The following is a 26,423-nucleotide window of genomic DNA, read 5'->3' as shown; positions in this document are numbered from 1 at the left end:
AAAAGTAAAAAGTTGCTCCTTAAAGGAAAATTCTACTATCAATTTTATGTAAAGGTAACTGAACCTGGTGCTATATTAATATTATAATAACAAATATTAGTACATTAAAATACAAATGTTGTTCAAATCTAAATTCCAATTCTAATAACTGTTAAATATCTCATCTGTAAAAAGCCTGTATTGAAAACAGTACAGCACTAAGGGTCCAGCATAGCAGTGATATCAGTTTTACAGCAGGAGCAGCTTGGAGTCCAGTCTTCTTCAGCTGATTCAAGAAATCTGCAAACGTCATGTTTGTCATATTTGTACACAAAACTGAGTTTGTTGTGTAAATTATCAGCTAAACTAAATGCGAATTTTTGTGTTTCTAATGAATGAATGGCCTGAAACTAAACAGAGAAACAGTTTAATACAAAAAAAGTAATTTTAACACAATATTATGCAAAGTGTTTCTAAAATTATATAACTCAATGAAGGACACAGTTCTATGTAAAAATGATCTATGACACAATGCACTTTATGATAAAGGCTTTATTCAGCCTAAAAACATGGCAGAATGTAAAACATGTGGACAAACTGAGCTGAGGTGCTTTAACCTCCTCTACATCCCTGTTAGCAGGATGAAGGCGCCCTCTTGTGTTGTGCATCACTTTCAGATTTCACTTGTTAACCTGCAGGAAGACAAAACTTCACTGAGCCTTCAGCAGCTTCAACATCATCAGTAAAGATTTAAATATGTGTAATATCACACTGTGTCAGTTTGTTCACAGGAGTCACAACCTGTAACACTGATGCTGCATTCAAGGACCATTACAAACATCTGAAAGGACTTAAGAACATCAAGAACATGTGACTTGTTTCTCTGTAATGAAGCTGTTTTAGTGAAGAAAGTTGAAAGGTCACAGAGCGACTGCTGAATCTTCTGCTCTAAACATGAACTCTGAACTTTGTGATGCTTCAGGAGGAAAACTGCTTCAGTTATTCTCTCAGATTAGTTTCATATTTTCTGCATCAGATTTGAGTGAGATTCTGGAATGAAGACAGAAGAAAAGACTTTGTTCAAAGTTTGATTTATAGTTAAACCTTCCAGTTTATTCACACAATAAAACATCAACACAATATATGAATTCATTCATTAAAATCACAGTTTTTCTCATTTGTTTGATTTTGACAAAAACAAACACAAACACACACACATGGTCTGCCATACTCATAAAGAGAAATGTCGACATTTTTCAATACAAATATTCCAGAAACATTTAGAGGATAGAGAAGTTTACATTTTCATGTGGAGAAATATTTTAGTAAATCAAAATGATGATGAGCAGTGATAGCCTCCATAAATAGTCACAGGAAAGATCTCCTTTAAAAACTCAGAAACATCAAGAGAACAACTAGAAGATGTGGAGGTACCACCCATAATGTTTGACTGACAGCTGATCTCTGTGCAGAAATGATGGAGAGAAAATAAAATGAAACTAAAATACAGATTTAAACACACAATATGAAAGACTTCAGTCTATTTCAGTTTAATCATCTCAGCAGTGTCTCCAGGACCAACTAAATTATCGTAAAGCCAGAGTCCAGCATAGAGCGGCTAGAGCGGTATTTGATTGTTTATTACTGGTGCAAACAATTCATTTATTCATGGTGCAAATATATAGTAGACTCAGGAGTTTAACTCAGTTTTCTTGGCCTTTGTTTATCGTTTCATTTAAAATCTTAATGTGTAAAGATCATCATAATTACATATGAAATTATATGTACAAATTATATGTTCCATTACACTATTAACAGCACAGATTATACAGCAAATATCAGATTCATGGATGGAGCCAGAGGCTAAATGACTGTTCAGTCCTCTTTAGGAAACGATCTTCATATGACGACAAACACGACAACAATCAGCTGTCAAACTGTACAAGAAGTTCACAGTAATGTAAAAGAAGTTATATCACTTTATTTTTAAATGTACGCACTCAGGGTCAGGACTGAAGACACTGATCGAGAAAATACTCTAAATATAAATATTCACTTAAACATTCAAAATTATTCAATTGCATGAAAAGAAATATGAACTCTCTACAATACTGGCTTCTGATTGGTTGAAAAAGCAGGTGCTGAACTTCAGAAGAGCTAAACCTGCAAAACTGTGTAAAACCAGAGTGGATGCTGCCCTCTGACCTTTCAGAAGTACGATCTTTTTATGAAGACACAGAGGCAGAGTTATTATTTATCACTTTAAAGATGATATTCGTTATATGTTCTTCACTCGTTGTCTAGTAAAGTCCAGAGAATGAGACACATCATTTCAAAACATACAGCTGCATGTTAGAGATCACAGAGTTCTTCAGTCTTATGAGAACTCATGGAGACTAAATGTCAGACACATCAACAGTAAATGTCCTTCCTCCCCCCGTGAGTTTGTGTCCTCCACACTTGTTTACACAAACATCTGAGGTTTGAACAGTGAGCAAAAGCACATGTTACAAAGCTGCTGAGCTACTGAATACTGGAATATTTCATTCAATATCACCATCTGACCAAAGGACAAACACAGAGAGGATTAGAGCGCCAAACTTTGTTTCAAACTGTTTCAGATTTTAGAGGCAAAAAGCAGAATTTCTACCTGGACAAAGAAATCAAAGCAGGAGAAAAACAAGCTTTTTACATTTATTCAAAGGCATTATGTGAATGTACTCTGAGCCACAGCCTCCTAAAGTAAAGACATTTTATCATCTAAACCAGACAGAGTCATGTTTTCAGCAGTGTCTGTATCCTCCATATAGACCATGCCATGGTCCACCTCGGGTGACCAGGTGTCTGACTTTATGTGGGACTACACAGCGCTCAGTCCTTGTTTCCCTGTGCCACACACACATTGAGCCAATGTCCAGTTTTTTTATTGACTCTAGTTTCTATCGATCGGTAGGCCAACAAAAAAACCCTGTACAGGAAGTAGATTTCATCTCTCTGATAAAAGGAGTTCTAATCCCTGATCCTGTGAGTCTGACCCAGTAGATAATATTTATATGATCATATTTATGCCTTTGTTGTTTCACAAAGGGTTAAAAACATTCACAGGTTGGACTGTGGTTCTCCTTTTAGCGTCTCTGCTGGAGTTTTAACTGTGAACCTCTTAGATCCAAACTTCTGAACTGCTCATCTCACAGAGGACAAAAGGGAAGAACCCCGAATCTCTTCTTCACCTCACTTTTATACCTGCTCACCCTTTCTCACCCCTTCCCTCAGTGGACGTCACATCTTCACACTTGGGCCAATCAAGTTGTTGACATTTAATCATCTGATGTCCACCCACACCTCATCTCTCTCTCTCTCTCTCTCTCTCTCTGACTTACAAGATTTACCACAAAGTTTAAACTTTAAAATCACTTCATTACATTTTCTTTCTTATTCTTAACACAGAAAATTCACACTGAAAAACTTAACACAGAATAAAACAGAGTAGCCCAGTAGTGGGACATGGTTCCAGCAACTCTGATGGTGACGGCCCGTTTGAAGCTGAAGCTCCGGCACGTGTGTCAAAAAAATCAACACACTGCTTCAGAAACACTGTGCTGAGGCTTGGTTTGACTGAACAGAGTCACGTGATCAATGACGTCTGAAGCTTCATTCAGCACGTCACTGCTTCAGTACCTGATTCAATGATTTATAAGGAATTGAACCATTGGTGGGATTTGTGCTGTGTTTTGGTGATTTTGTGAGAGAGAATCAGTGTGCGACATAATTATAGACATGGAGCCAGGAAGAGAGGACGCTCTGCCTGTTCCTAAATAAAAACCAGTTTATCAGCATTTCTGCTCCCAGTTCTAAAATGTACATAAGAAATATGATATACACATAATTATAATAATATAACTTAAAGTATATTATATATAAACGTACCAGTCTGCTGGTTAATTACATAATCAGGTGGAGGCAGTGACCTCACAACCTCCTATAAGCTTTAAGTTAAGGTTACTTTATTTATACCCACAGGTAAATTTGCTTTACAGAAAAATGATAGCATTTGACCTCCCTTCACAAACACACACACCTAATGAAACCTGACAAAACACATATTTAGTAATTAAACAAAATGAATCAAAAACAATTCTTATTGAGTTCAGTGACAGCAGCAGGGACAAAGCTGTTTTTATAATGCTTTGTCCTGCATCTTGGAACTAGAAACCTCCGTCCTGAAGAAAGAAGCTAAATCCACCCGTAGAGGATGGGAACCATTTTTAAGGATTGATTAAGCCATCTGTGGTACCTGTTTAGAGTACAGGGAGTCTAAACAGGCCTGTGACTCATCTATCAGACGACTGGACCATCTCACTAACTGATTCAGTGAATGTTTCTCTGTGACAGAGGTCTGACTGAACCATGCCACCAAACAAAAAGATAAAACAGACTCAATCAAAGAACAATAAAACAAAGTTAAAATCTTTCAGTCAATGTGGAAATGAGCAAGTTTCCTGAGGCAGTAAAGGCACTGGTGACCCTTTTTACAGACCGATTTGCAATAAAAGTTCAGTTTTTCATTGATTATGGTCCCAAGATATTTATATGATTGCACTTGCTCTATTTTCTGACCTTTAATTAAAGTGACTCTGAGCCCATTTTGTTGTTTCCTAAAATCAATAATCATATCTTTTGTTTTAGATATGTTCAATTGGAGATAAGACTCCTCCCACCACTGAACAAAGTCATCAATGATTGGACCGTGGTGAGTTTCACCCTCTTTCAGTAAGCTGACAATAACAAAGTCATCTGTAAATTTAATGATGGCCCTGTTTTCATATCTGCTCTGACACATGTTTGTAAAGAGAATGAATAATAAGGGCGATAAGAGACACCCTGGAGGAGAAGCTGTGGAGGAGAACACTGGGTCAGACAGAACCCCATTTATTCTCACTCTGTGTGACCTGTCAGTTAAAAGATCTAAAATCCAGCAAACCAGGTTTTTCCTGATTTCAAACTGTTCTAAAAGTCTTTTAATTAAAATATGGGGCTGTATTGTATTAAAAGCCGAAGAAAAATCAATGAAAAGAAGTCTTGCAAAAGTCCCTTTACTCTCTACATGTTTAAGAATCAGATTAGAGTCAAAAGCGGGTCCTGCACTCCTCTGTTGGGCCTGTATGCAAATTGCATTGGATCCAGCTGATATTCAATTTCTTCCATAATCACATTTCTGATGATTTTTTCAAAGACTTTCATCACAACTCGGGTGAGGCAACAGGCCTGAAGTCATTCAGGACGTTTGGACGACTAGATTTAGGGACATGAACGACGACAGCTTCCTTCCAAAGCGAGGGCACATTTTGTATTTGAAAGGATTTATTAAAAATAACCTGAAATTTAGGACTGAGCTCTTTAGCACAAGATTTAATTAGGCAGCCACTAATGTTATCAGGGCCCTGGCTCTTGTTCACATTAACTGTATAAAAGGCCTTTTGGACATCACTGAGTTCAGTGATGAAGTGTTGAGTATCTTTCAGTTTCTGTTTCAGTTCAGAAGAACTAAAACGAGCATAAAGCAAATTCAAATCTCTGTCTGACTTAAAACCGTCTAAAATGATCTGACTGCTGCTTTGGGGATTTTGAAACCCTGATATGGTTTTCATACAAGTCCAGGCAGACCCAAAATTTTTGCAGCAAATTTGCTTTCAAGAAGGTTTTTGTAGATCTGTTTTGCTTTCAAGAGCTCGATTTTCAAGTCTTTGGTGACTGCCTGAAAGTCAGTAACAGCCCCCTCTTTAAAAGCCTGTCTCTTTTTCCTTAAACAGGATTTGATGCATTTGGTGACCCATGGCTTATTGTTATGTACACTTTAGCACGCTTAAGGGGTATAATCATGTCTTTACAAAAAACTGCATATGAGCTAACATCCACCAAAGCATCAAGACTGAAATAAAACGTCCCAATCTGTAAATTTAAAACATTCCTGCGAGGTAAGCACAGATTCTTCTGACCACATGATTGATTGATGATAACATAATTTTTTCACCCCCCAAAAATTCATGTTCAAAGCAACATATCAGCCCGATATCACGCAGAACTGTCACATGACTTCAAACACAAGCTGTCAGCTCTGCAGAGTGGGCAATCATAATGAAGCAGTTCATTATAAGCTGAGGACTCAAGCTGCTCTTCATATATTTGTCCACCAGATGTCACCAAAGAGGACTGTGATGAAAGCTTCGAATAATGAACCGTTTTTCATTACAAGCTTGGCCAACTGACTACAATCTACAATAAACTAATATGACTTTTTAATCCTCTCTTCAATCACTTGGTACCACCAGGAACCTTTAAATGGGCACTCAAGCTGTCTGGAGACTGTTTTGTCGTGCACATCAGAGAAACCACAGGTAAGACAATCTTATCCAAAAGGTCAGTGTAACAGTATTGTTTTCCACCAGCTTAACCAGACTGCCCATACTAACTGAAATTTCTTTTCCCAGGCAGATGTTAAACAGCAGCAGCTGGAAAACTGGAAAACCTAAAGACAAATAATCAATAAAACATAACAAACTTTTGTATGAGTGAGTATTGATAAACTGAGCATAATTAAATCTCAGTGAAACCACATATAAGTTCTGGTAACTGGCACATATTTATGTTTAATATGTTGTTTTATATTTTGATCAGTTTCAGGTGTTTGTGCGACTGTGTTAACCATCAGTAAAACCACATATAAATCACACTTCTGTGTTTAACAATTACAACACTTGATGCTGTTTTTCTGATTCAGGATTATGTGTGTGATGAGTTGGCCACACAGTTCTTATCTTTCTGCTTCACACACACACAAAACTGCCGAGGTTGAAGCTGGCTTCAGTCTCTTTCTACCCCAGGTCTCACCACATTTCCAAAATGTAAACTCTGAGTCTCATAAGAAATGTGGTTCAAAAAGATGTGCTGATCTATGAATGCATCCTTACTGAAAGCTAAAGATGTCCAGCAGACAAAAACAGCAGCTGAATGAACAGTTATCATGAGCGAGTGTACAAACACTATCACAGGAAATAACAGAAATAAACTGTAGTTTCCATTTATACCTGTAGTGTTTTTTCAGCTCGATGTCATCTTCCAATATGTAAAAATATGATTTCATTGTATCTTAAACAAACACAAACTTCTTTCTTTTCCCAGAATTTAGACAAATGAACAAAAAATAAATGATTATTTATTTAGGTATTAAAATAGGAAAAATAGGTTTAAATTAGAGTTAAAACAAGAAATTTGCACAGAAATGCCAAAACAAAAAAACAGAACAATAAAGTGTATTTAAAAATGATTCAAAAACAGTTGTAGGAGCAGTTTTATGAACCATGTTCTGTTAATATACTGACTAACCAGCAGCAACACTCTGACTCAGTGTTTCCATCTGTGTTTATTTCCATCTTTACAGTCAGGCATAAACATCTCACAGCAGCTGGAAAACCAGTGAGCACACTTTAGAGGAAAAAAGTGAAAGTTTATGTTCAACTTTAAAATATTCTCTGTAATGTAAATTGTTCTGCTCTCTGACAAACCATCAGAGGTGCAGCACGTGTATCATTTGGTGTTTGAAGCAGAAACAAAAGCAAAGAGTTAAAGGAAGACACATTTGAAGAAGAAGGAAAATGAAAACAAGACGTCACTGAGCAACAACCTGACAGAACGAGAGCCAACAGTTTACTATCAGAACTGAGGCTGATCATTAACAGGGAGCAGCAGGTAACAAGGTCATCAGCAGTGGAGGAAAGTATGGAAGTAATACTCAGCTTCATATTTGAAGATACTCGAGTATCTTAGCTGCAGGTCTGGAACAATGGTTTTATTTACTTTCCCATTAAGCATCTCACACAGCCCCTCATCTGTGACCCTTAGCAAACCCACTGGATATCTACCTGTACATAAAGGAGATCAGATCAGTTCCATCTAGACCAGCTGTAACAGGAAAATGCTGCTTACACTTTGATGCATCAGTTTCAGTTTGTCATATAAGACAATATATCAGATTGAGGCATTATTTTCCTGCAGTGAGTAAATCTACTTTGTACTTTACTCTTTTCTTTTAGGTAAAGGGTCTAAACAGTACTTGTACACTGTGGAAATCCGATAAGAACGTCTCCTGAACTCTGAAAAATAACAAGACAAAGACTAAAAAGAGGTCATGGGTGCTGATGATGATGATGATGAGGAGGAGGAGTAGCATGCATTTAAAAAGTGACTGATGTCCTAGAATACAACAGAACAGTGTCTCTACAAACTTATGAAAACATGACAGTCTTGCATTAGTTTGTATTCTTATGATTGCAAAAAACGAGGGAAAAATCTCCTTGAAATCCACAATTCCTTTTTGTTATTTCTTAGTGTGTGACGTATTTTATTGCCTTTATGATTGGTGCAAACAGTTTCCTGATTCATAATGGAAATAGATTTTAGACACAGGAGGAACACGCAGTGATCAGCAGGAGCAGCTTGGAGTCCAGTCTTCTTCACACTGAGGAGGAACATATATGCAGGAACAGTTGTCATAACTGTTACAACCACCAGATGGCGAAAGAGTCCCACTGCAACTTTAAGCCATGAAGGATGTGTCTTGATGTTTGCTTGTGATAAATCTGCTTTATGTGAGTCTTTTTCAGAGAGTTACAGTAATATGTCTGATTATATGTCTTTAATCAGTAAAGTCTCGCTTTGATAGAAATAAATAAATAATCAAATTGTAAACATGCAGCTGTATGTTAGAAGTCAAAGGGTCCTTAAGTCTTCTGTAAATTGACGGGGATCAAATGAAGGACACAAGTATCTGTTCTTACTCTAATAAATGCTGCTTTAATATCCAACAGACTATTTTCCTTCCTCATCAGCAGTAAACAGCTCGACTGCGTCTGTGCATTTGTGTCCTCCATACTTGTTCACACAGACATCTCAGGCTTGATGCCACGATGCAGTGTAGAAACCTGACAACCCTCTGACTCATGTTCAAATGTTCAAGGACATTTCTCAGGATCATGTATGACCCCTGTTGGAAATTTGGACTTTCATTAATAATATTTGTGTTTCTGAGTCATTTTTGTGGAGACTTCTGTCCAACGTAGTGTCCAAATGAAGCCTGAAGCTTTTCTTCAGCCTCTTGTCAGATGGTCAGCAACAAAACTCTGTTCCAACCAATGTCTGATAAGAGATGAGACACAGCAGCTGAGCAAATGATCATTTCATGCTGAAGACATCCTCAGACAGAATTAAATACATACATAAACACAGCCTGGTGCCAATAACACAGCTAATGACACTGCTGTATCACTGGCTTTACTGATTAAAGACCATATCTGAAGGAAATCTTTGAACACAACAGAAAGTGACCTTTTAAACCTGCGACACTGATGCTGCATTCAAGGACCATTACAAACATCTGAAAGGACTTAAGAACATGAAGAAAATGTGACTTGTTTCTCTGTAATGAAGCTGTTTTAGTGAAGAAAGTTGAAAGGTCACAGAGCGACTGCTGAATCTTCTGCTCTAAACATGAACTCTGAACTTTGTGATGCTTCAGGAGGAAAACTGCTTCAGTTATTCTCTCAGATTAGTTTCATATTTTCTGCATCAGATTTGAGTGAGATCCTGGAATGAAGACAGAAGAAAAGACTTTGTTCAAAGTTTGATTTATAGTTAAACCTTCCAGTTTATTCACACAATAAAACATCAACACAATATATGAATTCATTCATTAAAATCACTGTTTTCCTCATTTGTTTGATGATTTTGACAAAAACAAACACAAACACACACACATGGTCTGCCATACTCATAAAGAGAAATGTCGACATTTTTCAATACAAATATTCCAGAAACATTTAGAGGATAGAGACGTTTACATTTTCATGTGGAGAAATATTTGAGTAAATCAAAATGATGATGAGCAGTGATAGCCTCCATAAACAGTCACAGGAAAGATCTCCTTTAAAAACTCAGAAACATGAAGAGAACAACTAGAAGATGTGGAGGTACCACCCATAATGTTTGACTGACAGCTGATCTCTGTGCAGAAATGATGGAGAGAAAATAAAATGGAACTAAAATACAGATTTAAACCCACAATATGAAAGACTTCAGTCTATTTCACTTTAATAAACTCAGTAGTGTTTCCAATTCTCCAAAGCCAAAGTCCAGCATAGAGCGGCTGAGTGAATGTGGTCTGGACTCTGTGGAGGAGAGTCATGGTTTCAGAGACGCTGTAGAAGGACAAAATACCTGCTCTGTGATCCAGGTACACTCCTACTCTGGAGGAACGAGGACCTGAGACACGAGTTTGGAACTTGTTGTACAAAAATGTGTAACTGTTGTTGTTACAATATAATGACCAAGATTTGTCATTATATCCAAATCCACATTCATATCCTTTTCTGCTGATATTCTTGTATGCAACTGCTACACAAACTCCTCCCCCTCTCCACTCCACCTCCCAGTAACAACGTCCAGTCAGACTCTCTCTACTCAGGACCTGAAACTTGTCAGTGAATCTGTCTGGATGATCAGAATAAGACTGTTGTTGATTCATTACAGTTATTTTTCTGTTCCCCTCTGATAATAACAACCACGAGTTTGCTGTGTTTGGATCCAGTGTGATTTCACATGAATATTTTAAGAATCCAGCTCTGGTCTTTGGCTCTGGTGGATCTGGCAGTAAAACATCCACTTCAGTGACTGTCAGTGAGATGTTTGTCCATTCCTCTCTCAGAATGTCCTGTAGTTTATCTCTGACCTCTGACACAGCTGCTGTCACATCCTCAAAGTAGCTCAGAGGACGGATATTGATGCTGGATGAGTCTGTAGACTCACTGAGTGCTGACAGTGAGGGGTAGTTGTGTAGAAACTGGATGTGATCCTCTGTGTGTGAGAGCTGCTTCAGCTCAGCATCTTTCCTCTTCAGCTCAGTGATCTCCTGCTCCAGCTTCTCCTCAAGCTCTTTGACTCGACTCACTTCAGTTTCCTGCTGGGATCTGATCTGCTGCTTCACATCAGAGCTTCTTTTCTGGATGAGATGGATCAGCTCAGTGAAGATCTTCTCACTGTGCTCCACTGTTTGATCAGCAGACTGATTGATGGCCTCCACCTCCTGTTGAAGCAGCTTCACATCTTTCTCTCTGTCCTGGATTCTCTGCTGGATGTTTTGTCGACTCACCTCCAGCTCTCTCTGCCTCTCAGTCCTTTCTGCTGCAGCTGAGACTGTGTCGTGGCCTTTATGTTCATCCACAGAGCAGAGATAACAGATACTCTGCTGATCAGTACGGCAGAACATCTTCATCACCTCATCATGACGAGAGCAGATGTTCTCCTGGAGCTTCTTGGAGGGCTCCACCAGCTTGTGTTTCTTTAATGGAGCCACATCATAATGAGGCTGAAGGTGTTTCTCACAGTAAGATGCCAGACAGAATAAACAGGACTTGAAGGCTTTCATTTTTCTCCCAGTGCAGACATCACAGGCCACATCTTCAGGTCCAGCATAGCAGTGATCAGCAGGAGCAGCTTGGAGTCCAGTCTTCTTCAGCTCCTCCACTAAATCTGCTAACATGGTGTTTTTCTCCAGTACAGGCCTCGCTGGGAAAGTCCTCCGGCATTGAGGGCAGCTGTAGATTTTCTTCTTTTCCTCTTCATCCCAGAAGCTTTTAATACAGTTCATGCAGTAGCTGTGTCCACAGGGAATAGTCACCGGATCCTTCAGTAGATCCAAACAGACTGAACAGCAGAATTTTGTTTGGTCCATTTGATTCATGTGCTGTGCCGTTTCACCGTCTCTCAGTGACTGTCAGACAGTTTGACTTCCTCTGAACAGAAACAACCTCTGTGCTCTGAAGGGAAACAGATCTCTGCTCTTGTTCACCTCCTACAGGAAATGAGGCTCACCAGCAACTGCATTTACACCATGTTGTTTAGACCCATCCTGATACAGACACATCTGTGAAGGGAGGCACCAACGAGTCATAAAATGCTCCAGGGTGTGTTATGTTTGATTTACAGTATGTAGTAAAAACTGTGACCTAGTTAACTTTGGTAACTTGTAACTTATCTACTACAAAATGTACAAATGTTTATTTGATTTAATGAAATTGTATTTCAGAATTTGTTTTAGCTATAAGGAAATCGTTTTTCTTTCAGCACATAAACACAGGTGGTGATAAGTATAAGGATGCTGAAAGGATGGTGTATAAAGCTTCATCTAGTCAGAAGGAAAAAAAAATAAACACACAAACTTGGAAGCTTTAGCCAGATTTTACAAAATGAAATAGGTGACAAGCAGGGGCGGATTTAGAAGGGTGGCATGGGGTGGCAAGTGCCACCCTAAAATGATCCCTTGCGAAAACAGTAAAGAAAGGGAAAAAAAGCCACCTCTTTCCTATCGGTGGAAAAATGCACCATGTCGGCCAATTGATAAAAAGTCAACATGTAGGATTTGGTTGTTTAGGAAGAGGGGAGAGTTTTGGGAGTGTCGGTAACGGCAGCGAGACAGAGCGAGCGAGTGAGAGAGAGAGAGAGTTTTTAGATGTGGGAGATTTCTGACGTTTAGTGTGGAGTGTATACTTAGTGTGTTGTGTTGTCTTGTGTAGTTGTTTTGTTTTGTGTGTCAGTGAGGGCACTAATGAATGTCACAAAGGCACATTTGCAATGTAAACACTGTCACTAAGTAGAAAACCAGCGGAGTGATACACCTGCTGTTGTCAGGCCTGCGGGTTTATCCCTGTGCTGTTCTCCTCTGTCTTTTGGTGGACAAACTTGTTTTTTTTTACTGGCACACATCATTTGTTGGGCATCTTATTGCGACACCTGATTGCTCTCTCGTTTTAGTTTTAGTAATATTTTTAAATGGTTGTACAAAATGAAAAAAACAGGAGGTGTATTGGCTGCATTTTTAGATAAATAGCTGTATATGTTTACAAAATGTACAATTTATATTTGCATTTCAAGTTATCAAAATTTACTCATCATGTCTGTGTTTTTTTTTTACAGTAAAAAATACTAATAGGATTTTAAGTTCTTTGTTTGATTTCAGATCAGTAATAGTACTATTAATAGTAATAGTAGTACTAATGCAGTATGTCAGTGAAAAAAACAACTAAATTCAGTTGAGCTGAAAAGAATGATACCAAACAAGGCAAGGGGAAAAAAATAAAATGAAACAATCTGAGGGTGAAATACAAATGTAAACTCAAAAGGAGTCAAAAATGGCCGGTTGTATTTCAGACCTGAGTGGGTTAATCCAACAAATCATGAAAAATCAGGTTTAAATTTTTGTTCATGACAGTGCAGATTTCTGACATTTTGTGTAGTTTAAGCTGTAACAATTTGATTTGGTTCTAACAAAAAACAGTGTGAAACTTAAGTTAGACTTGTATTTGTAAATGAACCGCCCCATGTTGTGTAGCTTTCTGGATTTTATACTTATTGGGCTACATATTTATTTATCATACAGGGTATACAGTACATAAGATAAAAACTCACATGTTTTATGTAACTAAAGTGTGTAATTATGTGGGCTACATACAATAATTAAGTTATAGACTGTATGAAAAACATGCATACTTACTGCATTTGAATCATTTTAACCATATGTAACCACCTGCATATGTGTTTGGGGGGGAAAAAAAGGCTTTGATTTTGCCACCCCATTTGATTTCTTTGCCACCCTCATGCCACCCTAAGAAAATTTCTCTAGATCCGCCCCTGGTGACAAGGCACAGATGGAAGGATAACAATAGTTACATCTGTTTGTATTAAAGAGGATGCATTTTGTATCACAAGACAGGATAAGACGGGTAGTCGTTTTTTTTCACTGACTCTTCTAAACGAGGCATTTTGTAGAGGGTTTAACGCTCTGCTCACTCCAAAGTTCTCAGTCACCTCTCTCTCAGGACGCAGCTACAAAGTTTGCACTTTCCTGCGTTTTCAAGAAAGTGCTTTGCATCGTGTCTGCATCTGAGTTCACTCATGATCACTTGAAGAGTTATTACTTTTTTACAGGGAAAAACATGTCAACTATTTAACTAACAATGAAGTTAAAAAGTAAAAATTCAATTCTATCATCTATTTTTACTCAAAGGGAACTGAACATTGTGTTATAATAATAAACAATATTAGAATATGAGAATACAAGTATTAATTAAATCTAAATTCTTATTCTAATGACTGTTACACATCTCATCTGTAGGAAGTAAAAGTAAAAAGTTTTCATAAAAAATACCCAAGTAAAGTACAGACACCTAAAACTGTACTTAAGTACACTAACAAAGTATTTGTACTTTGTTACTTCCCACCTCTGCCCATAAGAATCAAACATGGTGACAGATTCTGTGTCATAAAGAGAAAATCAGCATGTTTATTCAGCTGCACTGAAGATAGGAATGCAGATTCACCAGACTTTCAACCTTTAAGACGTCTCAGTTATTCTTTAAACTTACACTCACATCAGTTTGCAGTTATTTGAGGTTGTGTTGGTAATAAGATTTGGTGTCACTCACTGTGATGTCAGTAGAGACGAGTGTGTTTCTTACTGATATGTACGATTAATGTACTTTGACTGCGTCACACTGCCCATGACGTCACCTACAGACAGAAGCTGTCAGCAGCTGAAACTCAACTTAGCTGTTGATTGTGTCACGAGGCTTTTGCATGTGTTGCACCTTCAGAGAGACATGACTCCATTCTCCTTTTGGCAACTTTATTTTCCTCAGTTCAGCTTTGGAGTTTACATGCAGCACAGCAAACCCTCAAGAACCGACTCTCTCGTCACACACAGTTTTTTTTCTTTCTTTTCACTTTTGCGCTTTCTGACGACATCACGAACCAGTCTGAACTCCAACCTCCATGAAATAGTAAAACTAAAAAAATTCACTGAAAATCTGTCCAAAAAAAAATTCCCACAATTAGACCTGTATACGCTTTACAGATTTTGATGAAATTCCGAAACAACTTCTAAAATCCTTTCTTAAAATTCTTTTTTAAAGGTTTCTAACTACTCTGAGATCCCAACACATCTTTGTTGTTGTGACTTTGGTACTTAATGTAATTTCATAAATTATATCCTAACATCATGATGATTAAAAACTACTCTCGACTCTTGAAATCTTTTCATATTTGTTCTATATATCATAATTTTCCTCAAGGGCGTAGATTTGGCATGGACGGAAGGGTAATGTCCCCACCAATATCCAGTGATTATTGAATTGTCCCCACAAATAATTTGATCTCTTCGAGTAAAGAAGAACAAAACTGATAGAAAGAAAAGAAAAACGATCTTTCAACGTCTCAGTCACCCAGCGGTGCAGAAAGACGTTCTCTACTGGAGTCCTACCTCATGTGACAAATATGGCCAATGTGTCTGGCTGTGCCTTTCAGGGAGCTCTGTTTAGTTTTAGCAGCGGCAAACCTGCGCTGCGAGGAGGCGAGGAGGATGGCAGCAAAAAGGAAGAACCTGGATAGAAGAAAGCATTTCAAAGAAACCTGTAAGTCACTTAAAGTCAAGTTCACTCATGAAATGTGTGCGTCATAATAACGTTACAGGCTATGCTAGGCTTTGGCCCACATCAGTCTAAAATTGTATGTAACCATGAATAACGTGTTTTGGAAACTAACTGCACAGCAGGCAGCACTATTAGTTATCTCAGTCTCAGAGCAACATTTCTAATTTTGATTGAAACTGACAGAGAAAACGGAGCCTCGAGCAGCCAGGATATTAGTTTACAGAGGCTGTTAAAATTATATGTATAACGTTAAAATGTTGGTTTAAAAGCAGGTAGAATAGCATATGTAGGCAAATATATTTCTCCTTTTTGTATCAAGGAGCAAAGTCTAAAAGGAAAAAAAAGAAACAGGGCGGGGTTCAGTGGTTGAATCATCCGTCCCCACCAATGCCAAAACCAAATCTACGCCCTTGATTTTCCTACAGTGTGTTTAACTGACATGAATTCACTGGTTGAAACTGTGGAGATCATTTTTCCTGTCATGATCCAAACATATGTTTACAGTAACTGAAGAACAACACCTTTCTTCATTACAGTGGTGAAACTGACCAAGCTGAGATTTCATGCATAGGCAGTCAAGTTCTAATAATAATAATAGGTACACATGTTTTATACAGTAATACACCTGATTTATGTACTTTTGCATTACGGCCTTACATGCTACATACAACCTTTGAAATCAACACAGGCACCTGATTGGCTGTAAATTTGGATCTCTGCTTACACACTTAACTTTATAATTCATTAATTTTCTGTACTTTTAACAGTTTTTTACAGAAGTGTAATTTCAACAGCACATACTCAGTGATGCTGTAAGTTTCACAGTAACTTGTACAATAACGTTGTATTTATACAGTAATTTATTTAATGAAACTGCAATATTTGGAAGAAAAACACTTGATATTCATCATATCTAGTAAGTGATTATGTAAAGGAAACATTTTAAAGTTTCTGTGTTGTTCAAATCCATTTCTTTAAAAATGTTAACAGTTATTTAAAATATAAGTTTTGCATTCACATAGTCATTAACAGACTCTTTATAACTTCTTCCTAACAACAATGGTCGCATTTCACACAGGATTAAACTGTATCAGTGGCAACAGCAGGGTCAGGGACCACACGTACATGCGAGCGTGTACACAAAAAGGTGTCAATAATGCATCATGCTTCACATACTTTTCAACAATAAATGACAACAACAATCAGCTGTCTCTCATCCTGTGGACACCAACATTGTGAGCTACAGCTGGCAGTCCTTGTTGTGCTCTGCAGCCTCGGTGAGCTCGGTGTAGAGTGACACTGAAGAACAGAACAAAGTGATCCGTCATCCTGGGGCGGGTGGTTTGTTTCACTTTTGGTTTTTGTTTTGACCTTTTTCTGTAGTTTCTGATCTTTTGCAGGGTAGACACAGGATGAAGTGATTAATGGGCCAGACTGATGTGCTGGTTGGACGCTTCAGACAACCTTAAGAAGAAGCTCATTGCTGCCAATTGTATCTGTGGTCTCATCCTTTCAGTTAAATTACTGTAGCTTAAACTATATTTTGACATGATTATGAATACAAATGAACAATGAAGGTAATTCCAAATTATCTTTTGAACAGTGGAACAGTTCTGAATGCCAGTATAGACTCACCATACAGAAACTACAAAAAACTGAAGAGTTGAAATATCAAAACCTAATATGATACAACAAGGAGCTGAAGTCTAAAATAAACCCAAGTATTGTGACGATGAGATAAAGATTTTCTGTCCTTGTGTCAGTGGAACTGAAACAGATGTTAGAGAAAGAGTTCAGCTGCATGTGCAGCAAGTGCTCAGGATCCATGAATTATTCACAGTTATTTACCACAGTGAGTCATTTGGATCACCTCTCCATCAACAGAGGGACGAATCCACACAGTGTGCTGCACCCGCAACACTCCCTGTGCAACACACATGAACATTTTTTTAGCTGAACACAACAATTCAGTGACTGGCAGACAAGGCAAGGTGAGCGTATTTATAGGACACAATTCATGGGGATTGGTAATTTGATAGGCTGTACATATGAGGACTTGTGGGGGCAATTTTAATTTGTATTTGTTCAGTCTTTGTTAAATGTGTATTTAAGAAGCAAAGTGAACTCTGAGTCTAACAGTGATTTGAATATATGGTTAAGAAAGAGATTCATATGAAGCATCATTTATATAAAATCTGTATGTAAATGCCACTTGTTTTGCACAATATCCAACTACCAACCTCTGTATATTTTATATCTTTATTTTATTTTGACTCTATTTAATTTGTAAAACATGTATACACACACACACACACACACACACACACACACACACACACACACACACACACACACACACACACACACACACGTAGACATACATATTTAGTATACACATTCAGTAATATGCATACACTCTTATATTGTACATATATTTATTCATATAATTCTCAGATTTAGCCATTCTTATATTTGCTTGTTCTTATGTTATTGTACTTTGCACACCTCTGTTGCTTGTGAAGCTCGCACACAAGAATTTCACTCACATGTTCTGTACCAGTGTACCTGCACATGTGATGTGACAATAAAAGTGATTTGATTTTTTTGCTTGTGTTTCACAGACACCATCAACTGAGTCTGCGTGGAAGGCCATTGCCAGAGACTTTGCAAATAAGTGGCAGTTTCCACCCTGCCAGGCGGCTATAAATGGGAAATGCATCTTCATCCAACCCCCTCCCAAGAGTGGCAGCATGTATGTTAACTAGAAGTCCAGGTTTTCCATCATCCTTATGGTTGTAGTTGACACCAATTACAAGTTCTTATATGCATGCGCAGGGACACAGGGTAGGGTGTCTGATGTGGGAGTGTTTGTCTATTCTGATGCTCTGATGCCACCTGAGTGCTCACACTGTGCGCACATACACAACACGTTATGTTCTTGTTCCCGGAGCTGTAAGAAGAACCCAGAAGTAAAACATTTTTAGGACATTGGCTGGGTTGATGGAGCTGGCAGTCCTGGGGGGTGGCTGGACCTGATGAGGGTGATGGGATACCAAGGTAGCTTAACCTGCAAACCTGCAAACTGAGAATGGCTGCCCTGCTCTGCCTCCTGTGTGTCATAAATCGTGTTCATTATGTTTCTCCTGAGCCGCAACCGTAGAGCTCTGTCCTTTATGTTTCTCAACTCTGAGGCTACTTGTTGGCCAAACAGCTCCTCAGAATCTGCATTAGATCCTGAAAGTGTGTTCTGGACCTGCTGAAGCAGTTTGGCCATCTCAATGCTGTGCTCTGCTGATTTTGGTGTAGGTTTTTGCACTCTAGGTCTTTTAACAGGCCGACCTGTGGACTGTGTGGCCGATGGATTGTTTTCCTTTTCCTGGCTCACTGAGACTGGGCTAGTGGTGTTTGAAGAACTAAGGACATCTGCTTCAATTCCCACAGTAGACTGATCCTCATTTCACTCCTCTGTTGCACCTGTTTCGTCTAACTCTGTGCCAAGCTGTAGGAAACAGTACAGAAAGCAGACAGAGGGAAAGTGTTTGAACAGAAATGAAGATCTTAACAGTATTGGTTAGGTCAGATAATAATTTCAAACTGTATATTTTGTAGAATTTATTTGACTAAAAACATTTTCAACTGAGAATTTTCTTGGACTTTGACATTATTCCCATCATTTCCCAACAAATATCTCTTCATAAGGTGTGTGTGTGCATGTGCTTAAACAACTTTGTTGTTTATGTATATTTGAAGAGTTCAGATTCTAAACCCTCTAAGTACATTTGTGATGAATATACAACATACAGTTTCAATCCGAAACTCAGAAATTGTTTCATTAACAGAGAAAAGCAGTCATGCACAATAGATGAAAGTATTCAAGTACAATTAAAAATGTCCTTTAAACTTTCAGGGACTTTACTCCAAAATTATTATTTCTGCTCATGTGCTGTGTTGCACTTCTTGTAGCTGAAACTGTGGCAAAACCTTCAGATTAAGTTTTATTGTCAAACACAGACAAGTCAGCCAGTGATGAGAAACACATGATGCATTTAAAGTTTCTGTTCAACTGTAAAATATTCTCTGTAATGTAAATTGTTCTGCTCTCTGACAAACCATCAGAGGTGCAGCACGTGTATCATTTGGTGTTTGAAGCAGAAACAAAAGCAAAGAGTTAAAGGAAGACACATTTGAAGAAGAAGGAAAATGAAAACAAGACGTCACTGAGCAACAACCTGACAGAACGAGAGCCAACAGTTTACTATCAGAACTGAGGCTGATCATTAACAGGGAGCAGCAGGTAACAAGGTCATCAGCAGTGGAGGAAAGTATGGAAGTAATACTCAGCTTCATATTTTAAGATACTCGAGTATCTTAGCTGCAGGTCTGGAACAATGGTTTTATTTCCTTTCCCATAGGAAATAAATCTACTTTGTACTTTACTCTTTTCTTTTTAATGTAAAGGGTCTAAACAGTACTTGTACACTGTGGAAATCCCATAAGAACGTCTCCTGAACTCTGAAAAATAACAAAACAAAGACTAAAAGGAGGTCATGGGTGCTGATGATGATGATGATAATGAGGAGGAGTAGCATGCATTTAAAAAGTGACTGATGTCCTAGAATACAACAGAACAGTGTCTCTACAAACTTATGAAAACATGACAGTCTTGCATTAGTTTGTATTCTTATGATTTCAAAAAACGAGGGAAAAATCTCCTTGAAATCCACAATTCCTTTTTGTTATTTCTTAGTGTGTGACGTATTTTATTGCCTTTATGATTGGTGCAAACAGTTTCCTGATTCATAATGGAAATAGATTTTAGACACAGGAGGAACACGCAGTGATCAGCAGGAGCAGCTTGGAGTCCAGTCTTCTTCACACTGAGGAGGGACATATATGCAGGAACAGTTGTCATAACTGTTACAACCACCAGATGGCGAAAGAGTCCCACTGCAACTTTAAGCCATGAAGGATGTGTCTTGATGTTTGCTTGTGATAAATCTGCTTTATGTGAGTCTTTTTCAGAGAGTAACAGTAATATGTCTGATTATATGCCTTTAATCAGTAAAGTCTCGCTTTGCTAGAAATAAATAAATAATAAAATTGTAAACATGCAGCTGTATGTTAGAAGTCAAAGGGTCCTTAAGTCTTCTGTAAATTGACGGGGATCAAATGAAGGACACAAGTATCTGTTCTTACTCTAATAAATGCTGCTTTAATATCCAACAGACTATTTTCCTTCCTCATCAGCAGTAAACAGCTCGACTCCGTCTGTGCATTTGTGTCCTCCATACTTGTTCACACAGACATCTCAGGCTTGATGCCACGATGCAGTGTAGAAACCTGACAACCCTCTGACTCATGTTCAAATGTTCAAGGACATTTCTCAGGATCATGTATGACCCCTTTTGGAAATTTGGACTTTCATTAATAATATTTGTGTTTCTGAGTCATTTTTGTGGAGACTTCTGTCCAACGTAGTGTCCAAATGAAGCCTGAAGCTTTTCTTCAGCCTCTTGTCAGATGATCAGCAACAAAACTCTGTTCCAACCAATGTCTGATAAGAGATGAGACACAGCAGCTGAGCAAATGATCATTTCATGCTGAAGACATCCTCAGACAGAATTAAATACATACATAAACACAGCCTGGTGCCAATAACACAGCTAATGACACTGCTGTATCACTGGCTTTACTGATTAAAGACCATATCTGAAGGAAATCTTTGAACACAACAGAAAGTGACCTTTTAAACCTGCGACACTGATGTTGCATTCAAGGACCATTACAAACATCTGAAAGGACTTAAGAACATGAAGAAAATGTGACTTGTTTCTTTGTAATGAAGCTGTTTTAGTGAAGAAAGTTGAAAGGTCACAGAGCGACTGCTGAATCTTCTGCTCTAAACATGAACTCTGAACTTTGTGATGCTTCAGGAGGAAAACTGCTTCAGTTATTCTCTCAGATTAGTTTCATATTTTCTGCATCAGATTTGAGTGAGATCCTGGAATGAAGACAGAAGAAAAGACTTTGTTCAAAGTTTGATTTATAGTCAAACCTTCCAGTTTATTCACACAATAAAACATCAACACAATATATGAATTCATTCATTAAAATCACAGTTTTTCCTCATTTGTTTGATGATTTTGACAAAAACAAACACAAACACACACACATGGTCTGCCATACTCATAAAGAGAAATGTCGACATTTTTCAATACAAATATTCCAGAAACATTTAGAGGATAGAGAAGTTTACATTTTCATGTGGAGAAATATTTGAGTAAATCAAAATGATGATGAGCAGTGATAGCCTCCATAAACAGTCACAGGAAAGATCTCCTTTAAAAACTCAGAAACATCAAGAGAACAACTAGAAGATGTGGAGGTACCACCCATAATGTTTGACTGACAGCTGATCTCGGTGCAGAAATGATGGAGAGAAAATAAAATGAAACTAAAATACAGATTTAAACTCACAATATGAAAGACTTCAGTCTATTTCAGTTTCTTGAACGCAGCAGTGGTTCCATAATCAGAGTAAAGCCACAGTCCAGCATAGAGCGGCTGAGTGAATGTGGTCTGGACTCTGTGGAGGAGAGTCATGGTTTCAGAGACGCTGTAGAAGGACAAAATACCTGCTCTGTGATCCAGGTACACTCCTACTCTGGAGGAACGAGGACCTGAGACAGGAGTTTCAATGTTGTTGTACCGAAATGTATAACTGTTGTTGTTACAATCTAATGACCAAGATTTGTCATTACATCCAAATAAACTTTCACCACTACCCCGTCCTTTTCTGCTGATATTCTTGTATGCGACTGCTACATAAACTCCTCCCCCTCTCCACTCCACCTCCCAGTAACAACGTCCAGTCAGACTCTCTCTACTCAGGACCTGACGCCAGTTAGTGAATCTGTCTGGATGATCAGAATAAGACTGTTGTTTCATGACTGTTGCTTTTCTGTTAGCTTCTGATAATAACAGATATGTGTTCACTGTGTTTGGATCCAGTGTGATTTCACATGAATATTTTAAGAATTCAGCTCTGGTCTTTGGCTCTGGCTCCACTTCAGTGGCTGTCAGTGAGATGTTTGTCCATTCCTCTCTCAGAATGTCCTGTAGTTTATCTCTGACCTCTGACACAGCTGCTGTCACATCCTCAAAGTAGCTCAGAGGACGGATATTGATGCTGGATGAGTCTGTAGACTCACTGAGTGCTGACAGTGAGGGGTAGTTGTGTAGAAACTGGATGTGATCCTCTGTGTGTGAGAGCTGCTTCAGCTCAGCATCTTTCCTCTTCAGCTCAGTGATCTCCTGCTCCAGCTTCTCCTCAAGCTCTTTGACTCGACTCACTTCAGTTTCCTGCTGGGATCTGATCTGCTGCTTCACATCAGAGCTTCTTTTCTGCATGAGATGGATCAGCTCAGTGAAGATCTTCTCACTGTGCTCCACTGTTTGATCAGCAGACTGATTGATGGCCTCCACCTCCTGTTGAAGCAGCTTCACATCTTTCTCTCTGTCCTGGATTCTCTGCTGGATGTTTTGTCGACTCACCTCCAGCTCTCTCTGCCTCTCAGTCCTTTCTGCTGCAGCTGAGACTGTGTCGTGGCCTTTATGGTCATCCACACAGCAGAGATAACAGATACTCTGCTGATCAGTACGGCAGAACATCTTCATCACCTCATCATGACGAGAGCAGATGTTCTCCTGGAGCTTCTTGGAGGGCTCCACCAGCTTGTGTTTCTTGAATGTAGGTGAATCATAATGAGTCTGAAGGTGTTTCTCACAGTAAGATGCCAGACAGAATAAACAGGACTTGAAGGCTTTCATTTTTCTTCCATTGCAGACATCACAGGCCACATCTTCAGGTCCAGCATAGCAGTGATCAGCAGGAGCAGCTTGGAGTCCAGTCTTCTTCAGCTCCTCCAGTAAATCTGCTAACATGGTGTTTTTCACCAGGACAGGCCTCAGTGTGAAAGTCTGTCTGCACTGAGGGCAGCTGTAGATTTTCTTCTTTTCCTCTTCATCCCAGAAGCTTTTAATACAGTTCATGCAGTAGCTGTGTCCACAGGGAATAGTCACCGGATCCTTCAGTAGATCCAAACAGACTGAACAGCAGAATTTTGTTTGGTCCATTTGATTCATGTGCTGTGCCGTTTCACCGTCTCTCAGTGACTGTCAGACAGTTTCACTTTCTCTGAACAGAAACAACCTCTGTGCTCTGAAGGGAAACAGATCTCTGCTCTTGTTCACCTCCTACAGGAAATGAGGCTCACCAGCAACTGCATTTACACCATGTTGTTTAGACCCATCCTGATACAGACACATCTGTGAAGGGAGGCACTAACGAGTCATAAAATGCTTATTGCCAGGGTGTGTTATCCTTGATTTACTGCTTCCAGTAAAAACTGCAACCTAGTTAAAGTTTGATAGCTGCACTTGGTGTTTAGTCATTCCCAGGAAGTTCATTTATAGTCTTTTTTTTAAATTTTGAGTAATTCAAAAGTTCATTGTAAATATTGTAAATTTAGTTTATTTAACATGAAACAAATTCATCCCTACTGGCGCTGTTGGTGTTTCATCAACAACCATAGATTTTTTTTGTCTGTTTATTGTGTACCTTCTTATCATATTGTCACGGCTGGGGCATCAGTCGTGTGGAGATGAGAAGGAGGATCCAAGTAGCAGACAGCGGCTGTGATGAGAGTGGAACAGAGCAAAGCAAGAGCCCCCAGGAGTCCAAAACATAGTTCAGGGGGCCTGCCCGTGGGCTAATAGCACAAAAGTTTGTCGCCAAGCCCTCTCGGAGGCCGGCTGCGTGGAAGACGGCGGTGACATGGCCAGAGCAAATCCGGAGACCGACCGCCCGGAAGTCAGCAGCGGCGACACTGTTCCAGAGGACGTCCATGATGGCGATGATGCCCCACAAGCGGCCTGGAAGTTGGCCGATGATGTTGAGGCGGCAGATGTGGACCAGATGGTGGTGTGACACCCGCAGTACCAGGCGAGGCTGATGCTGAGGCTTGACCAGACGAGGATGAGGATGGATCAGATGAGCATGATGCTGCAGGCGAGAATGAGGAAACCGTAGGTGATGGAGCTGCAGGCGACACCGTGGAAGCTGCAGGTGGTGGTGATGGGCGGACAGGCTCCTCGGGCCCCCCAGCGGAAAGTGCAGACAACGGTGATGGGCGGACAGGCTCCTCGGACCCCCCAGCGAAAACAGTCACAGAACCAGCAGGCACAGAGACCTCTGGTTCACACGAAACAAAACCAGCAGGCACGTGGGCCTCTGGCACACATGGATCAGACTGCAGCTGCGCAGAGCACTGACCCTGCTCAGGCAGCAACAGCCGGGTGCAGTCCTCAGCTGGCTTCTTAGCCTCCAGGGGTCCAGAGTCGGCTGAGGGCTGACTCAAGGTCAGCTCAAGGTCTTCACCATGAAGGATGCTTACAATGACTGTGTCACCTGCATATTTAATGAAATGCCTGTTGGCCTGTGTACTGCGACAGTCGTTAGAGTACAAAAGTAGTAGAGGAAAGAGACAACAACCCTGTGGTAAACCAGTAGAAGAATTAAGCTGTTTGGAAAAATAGCCATTTACTCTGAGATCTGTCAGTTAAAAAGTGTAAAATCCAACCAATCAGATAAAAAATCAAGTTTAAACTGGTTGAGAAGTTTATCAGCTAAAAGATGTGGCTGGATAGTATTAAAAGTTGAAGAAAAATCTATAAATAAGAGCCGAGCATGAGCTTTGGTGGCATCAAGATGGCAATATAGGAAACCCGTTAACAGAGTGACCACTGCATCATCAACACATCTACAAAAGCCTGTATGCAAACTGTAGTGGAACGATAAGCTTCTGCTGCAGGAAATCCTTCCTGATAAGTTTTCAAAGGACTTCATTACTAAAGATGTTAAAGCGACAGGCCTAAAATCATTTAATGATGTAGGTTTTGTGGTCTTAGTGACTGGAGAAATAATTGATTTTTTTTCATACCTCTGGATCCTTCTGTTGCTGAAGTGATAAAACAAAGATATAAAAAAATAATACTGCATAATTGCTCAACACATGTTTTAAGCACCTGGCCACATATACTATCAGGGCCTGGACTTTTATTAGTCTTAGTCGTTTTAAAAAGATTTTCCACCCTTCTTTCATCAAAGAACAAAGCTGGGGGAGCTCTGGTACACTCTTTTAACAAATCTAATGTGTTGCTAAAATTATAATTATCATTAAATCTCAAATAAAATCTGTTCAGCTCATTGGCAAACTGAGAGTCTGAACTAAAACCAGGGAGACTTATCTTATTACAGTCACTGTAACAGCGACCAGTCATGGGTTTCATACCTGCCCAGGCAACCCTTAAGTTATTGCTACCCATCTCAGCCTCTACCTTATCCTTGTATTTTATTTTGGCTTTTTTTTTTTTTTTAAATTTCAGATCTGATCTCCTTCCTAATTTCTCTTACCTTAGAGATATTCCCTTCAATAAAAGGTTTTTTCCTTTCATGAATCAGCCTCATAAGAGCTTTTAAAGACCAAGGTTTGTTGTTAGGGGAAAAAAAGCACAACTTTTGAAGGAATAATCATATCTCTGCAAAAGGAGATAAAGCTGCAGACAACATCAGTCAGTTCATTAATGTCTCTGGATGATTCTGTAAACACCGACCAGTCTGTACAGTCAAAGCAGCCCTGCAGGGCTAAAGAGGCATCGTCACTCCAAACCTTTATGTGGTGTTTCCTCACCTTCTCTCTCCTCAGCACAGTCTTATAAACTGGCAGGAGATGCACCGTGTTGTGGTCCGAGGATCTGAGGGCGGGCCTGCCACAGACGTATATGCAGCTTTTATGGAACCATAACATAGATTCAGAGTCTTGTTGAAGCGTGTGGGACAGTTCACATACT

The 26,423-nt window shown here is 39.2% G+C and overlaps 2 protein-coding genes across 2 annotated transcripts; both read right to left on the bottom strand.

The window, feature by feature from the left end:
* Positions 1 to 9,869: 9,869 nt before the first annotated feature.
* Positions 9,870 to 11,793, bottom strand: LOC134616858 (tripartite motif-containing protein 16-like). The gene has a single exon (XM_063461905.1). It carries the CDS (start codon positions 11,768 to 11,770, stop codon positions 10,112 to 10,114), a length of 1,659 nt encoding a protein of 552 aa, XP_063317975.1. The 5' UTR covers positions 11,771 to 11,793; the 3' UTR covers positions 9,870 to 10,111.
* A 10,214-nt stretch (positions 11,794 to 22,007) lies between these two features.
* On the bottom strand, positions 22,008 to 23,648 carry LOC134616179 (tripartite motif-containing protein 16-like). Its single transcript, XM_065469526.1, has one exon. It carries the CDS (start codon positions 23,646 to 23,648, stop codon positions 22,008 to 22,010), a length of 1,641 nt encoding a protein of 546 aa, XP_065325598.1.
* Positions 23,649 to 26,423: the final 2,775 nt, after the last annotated feature.

This window comes from Pelmatolapia mariae, linkage group LG18 (genome assembly GCF_036321145.2).
Source record: "Pelmatolapia mariae isolate MD_Pm_ZW linkage group LG18, Pm_UMD_F_2, whole genome shotgun sequence".
Taxonomy (NCBI): Eukaryota; Metazoa; Chordata; class Actinopteri; order Cichliformes; family Cichlidae; genus Pelmatolapia; species Pelmatolapia mariae.
The sequence above is the reverse complement of the archived record's forward strand: the minus strand, read 5'-3'. Positions and strand labels throughout refer to the sequence as shown.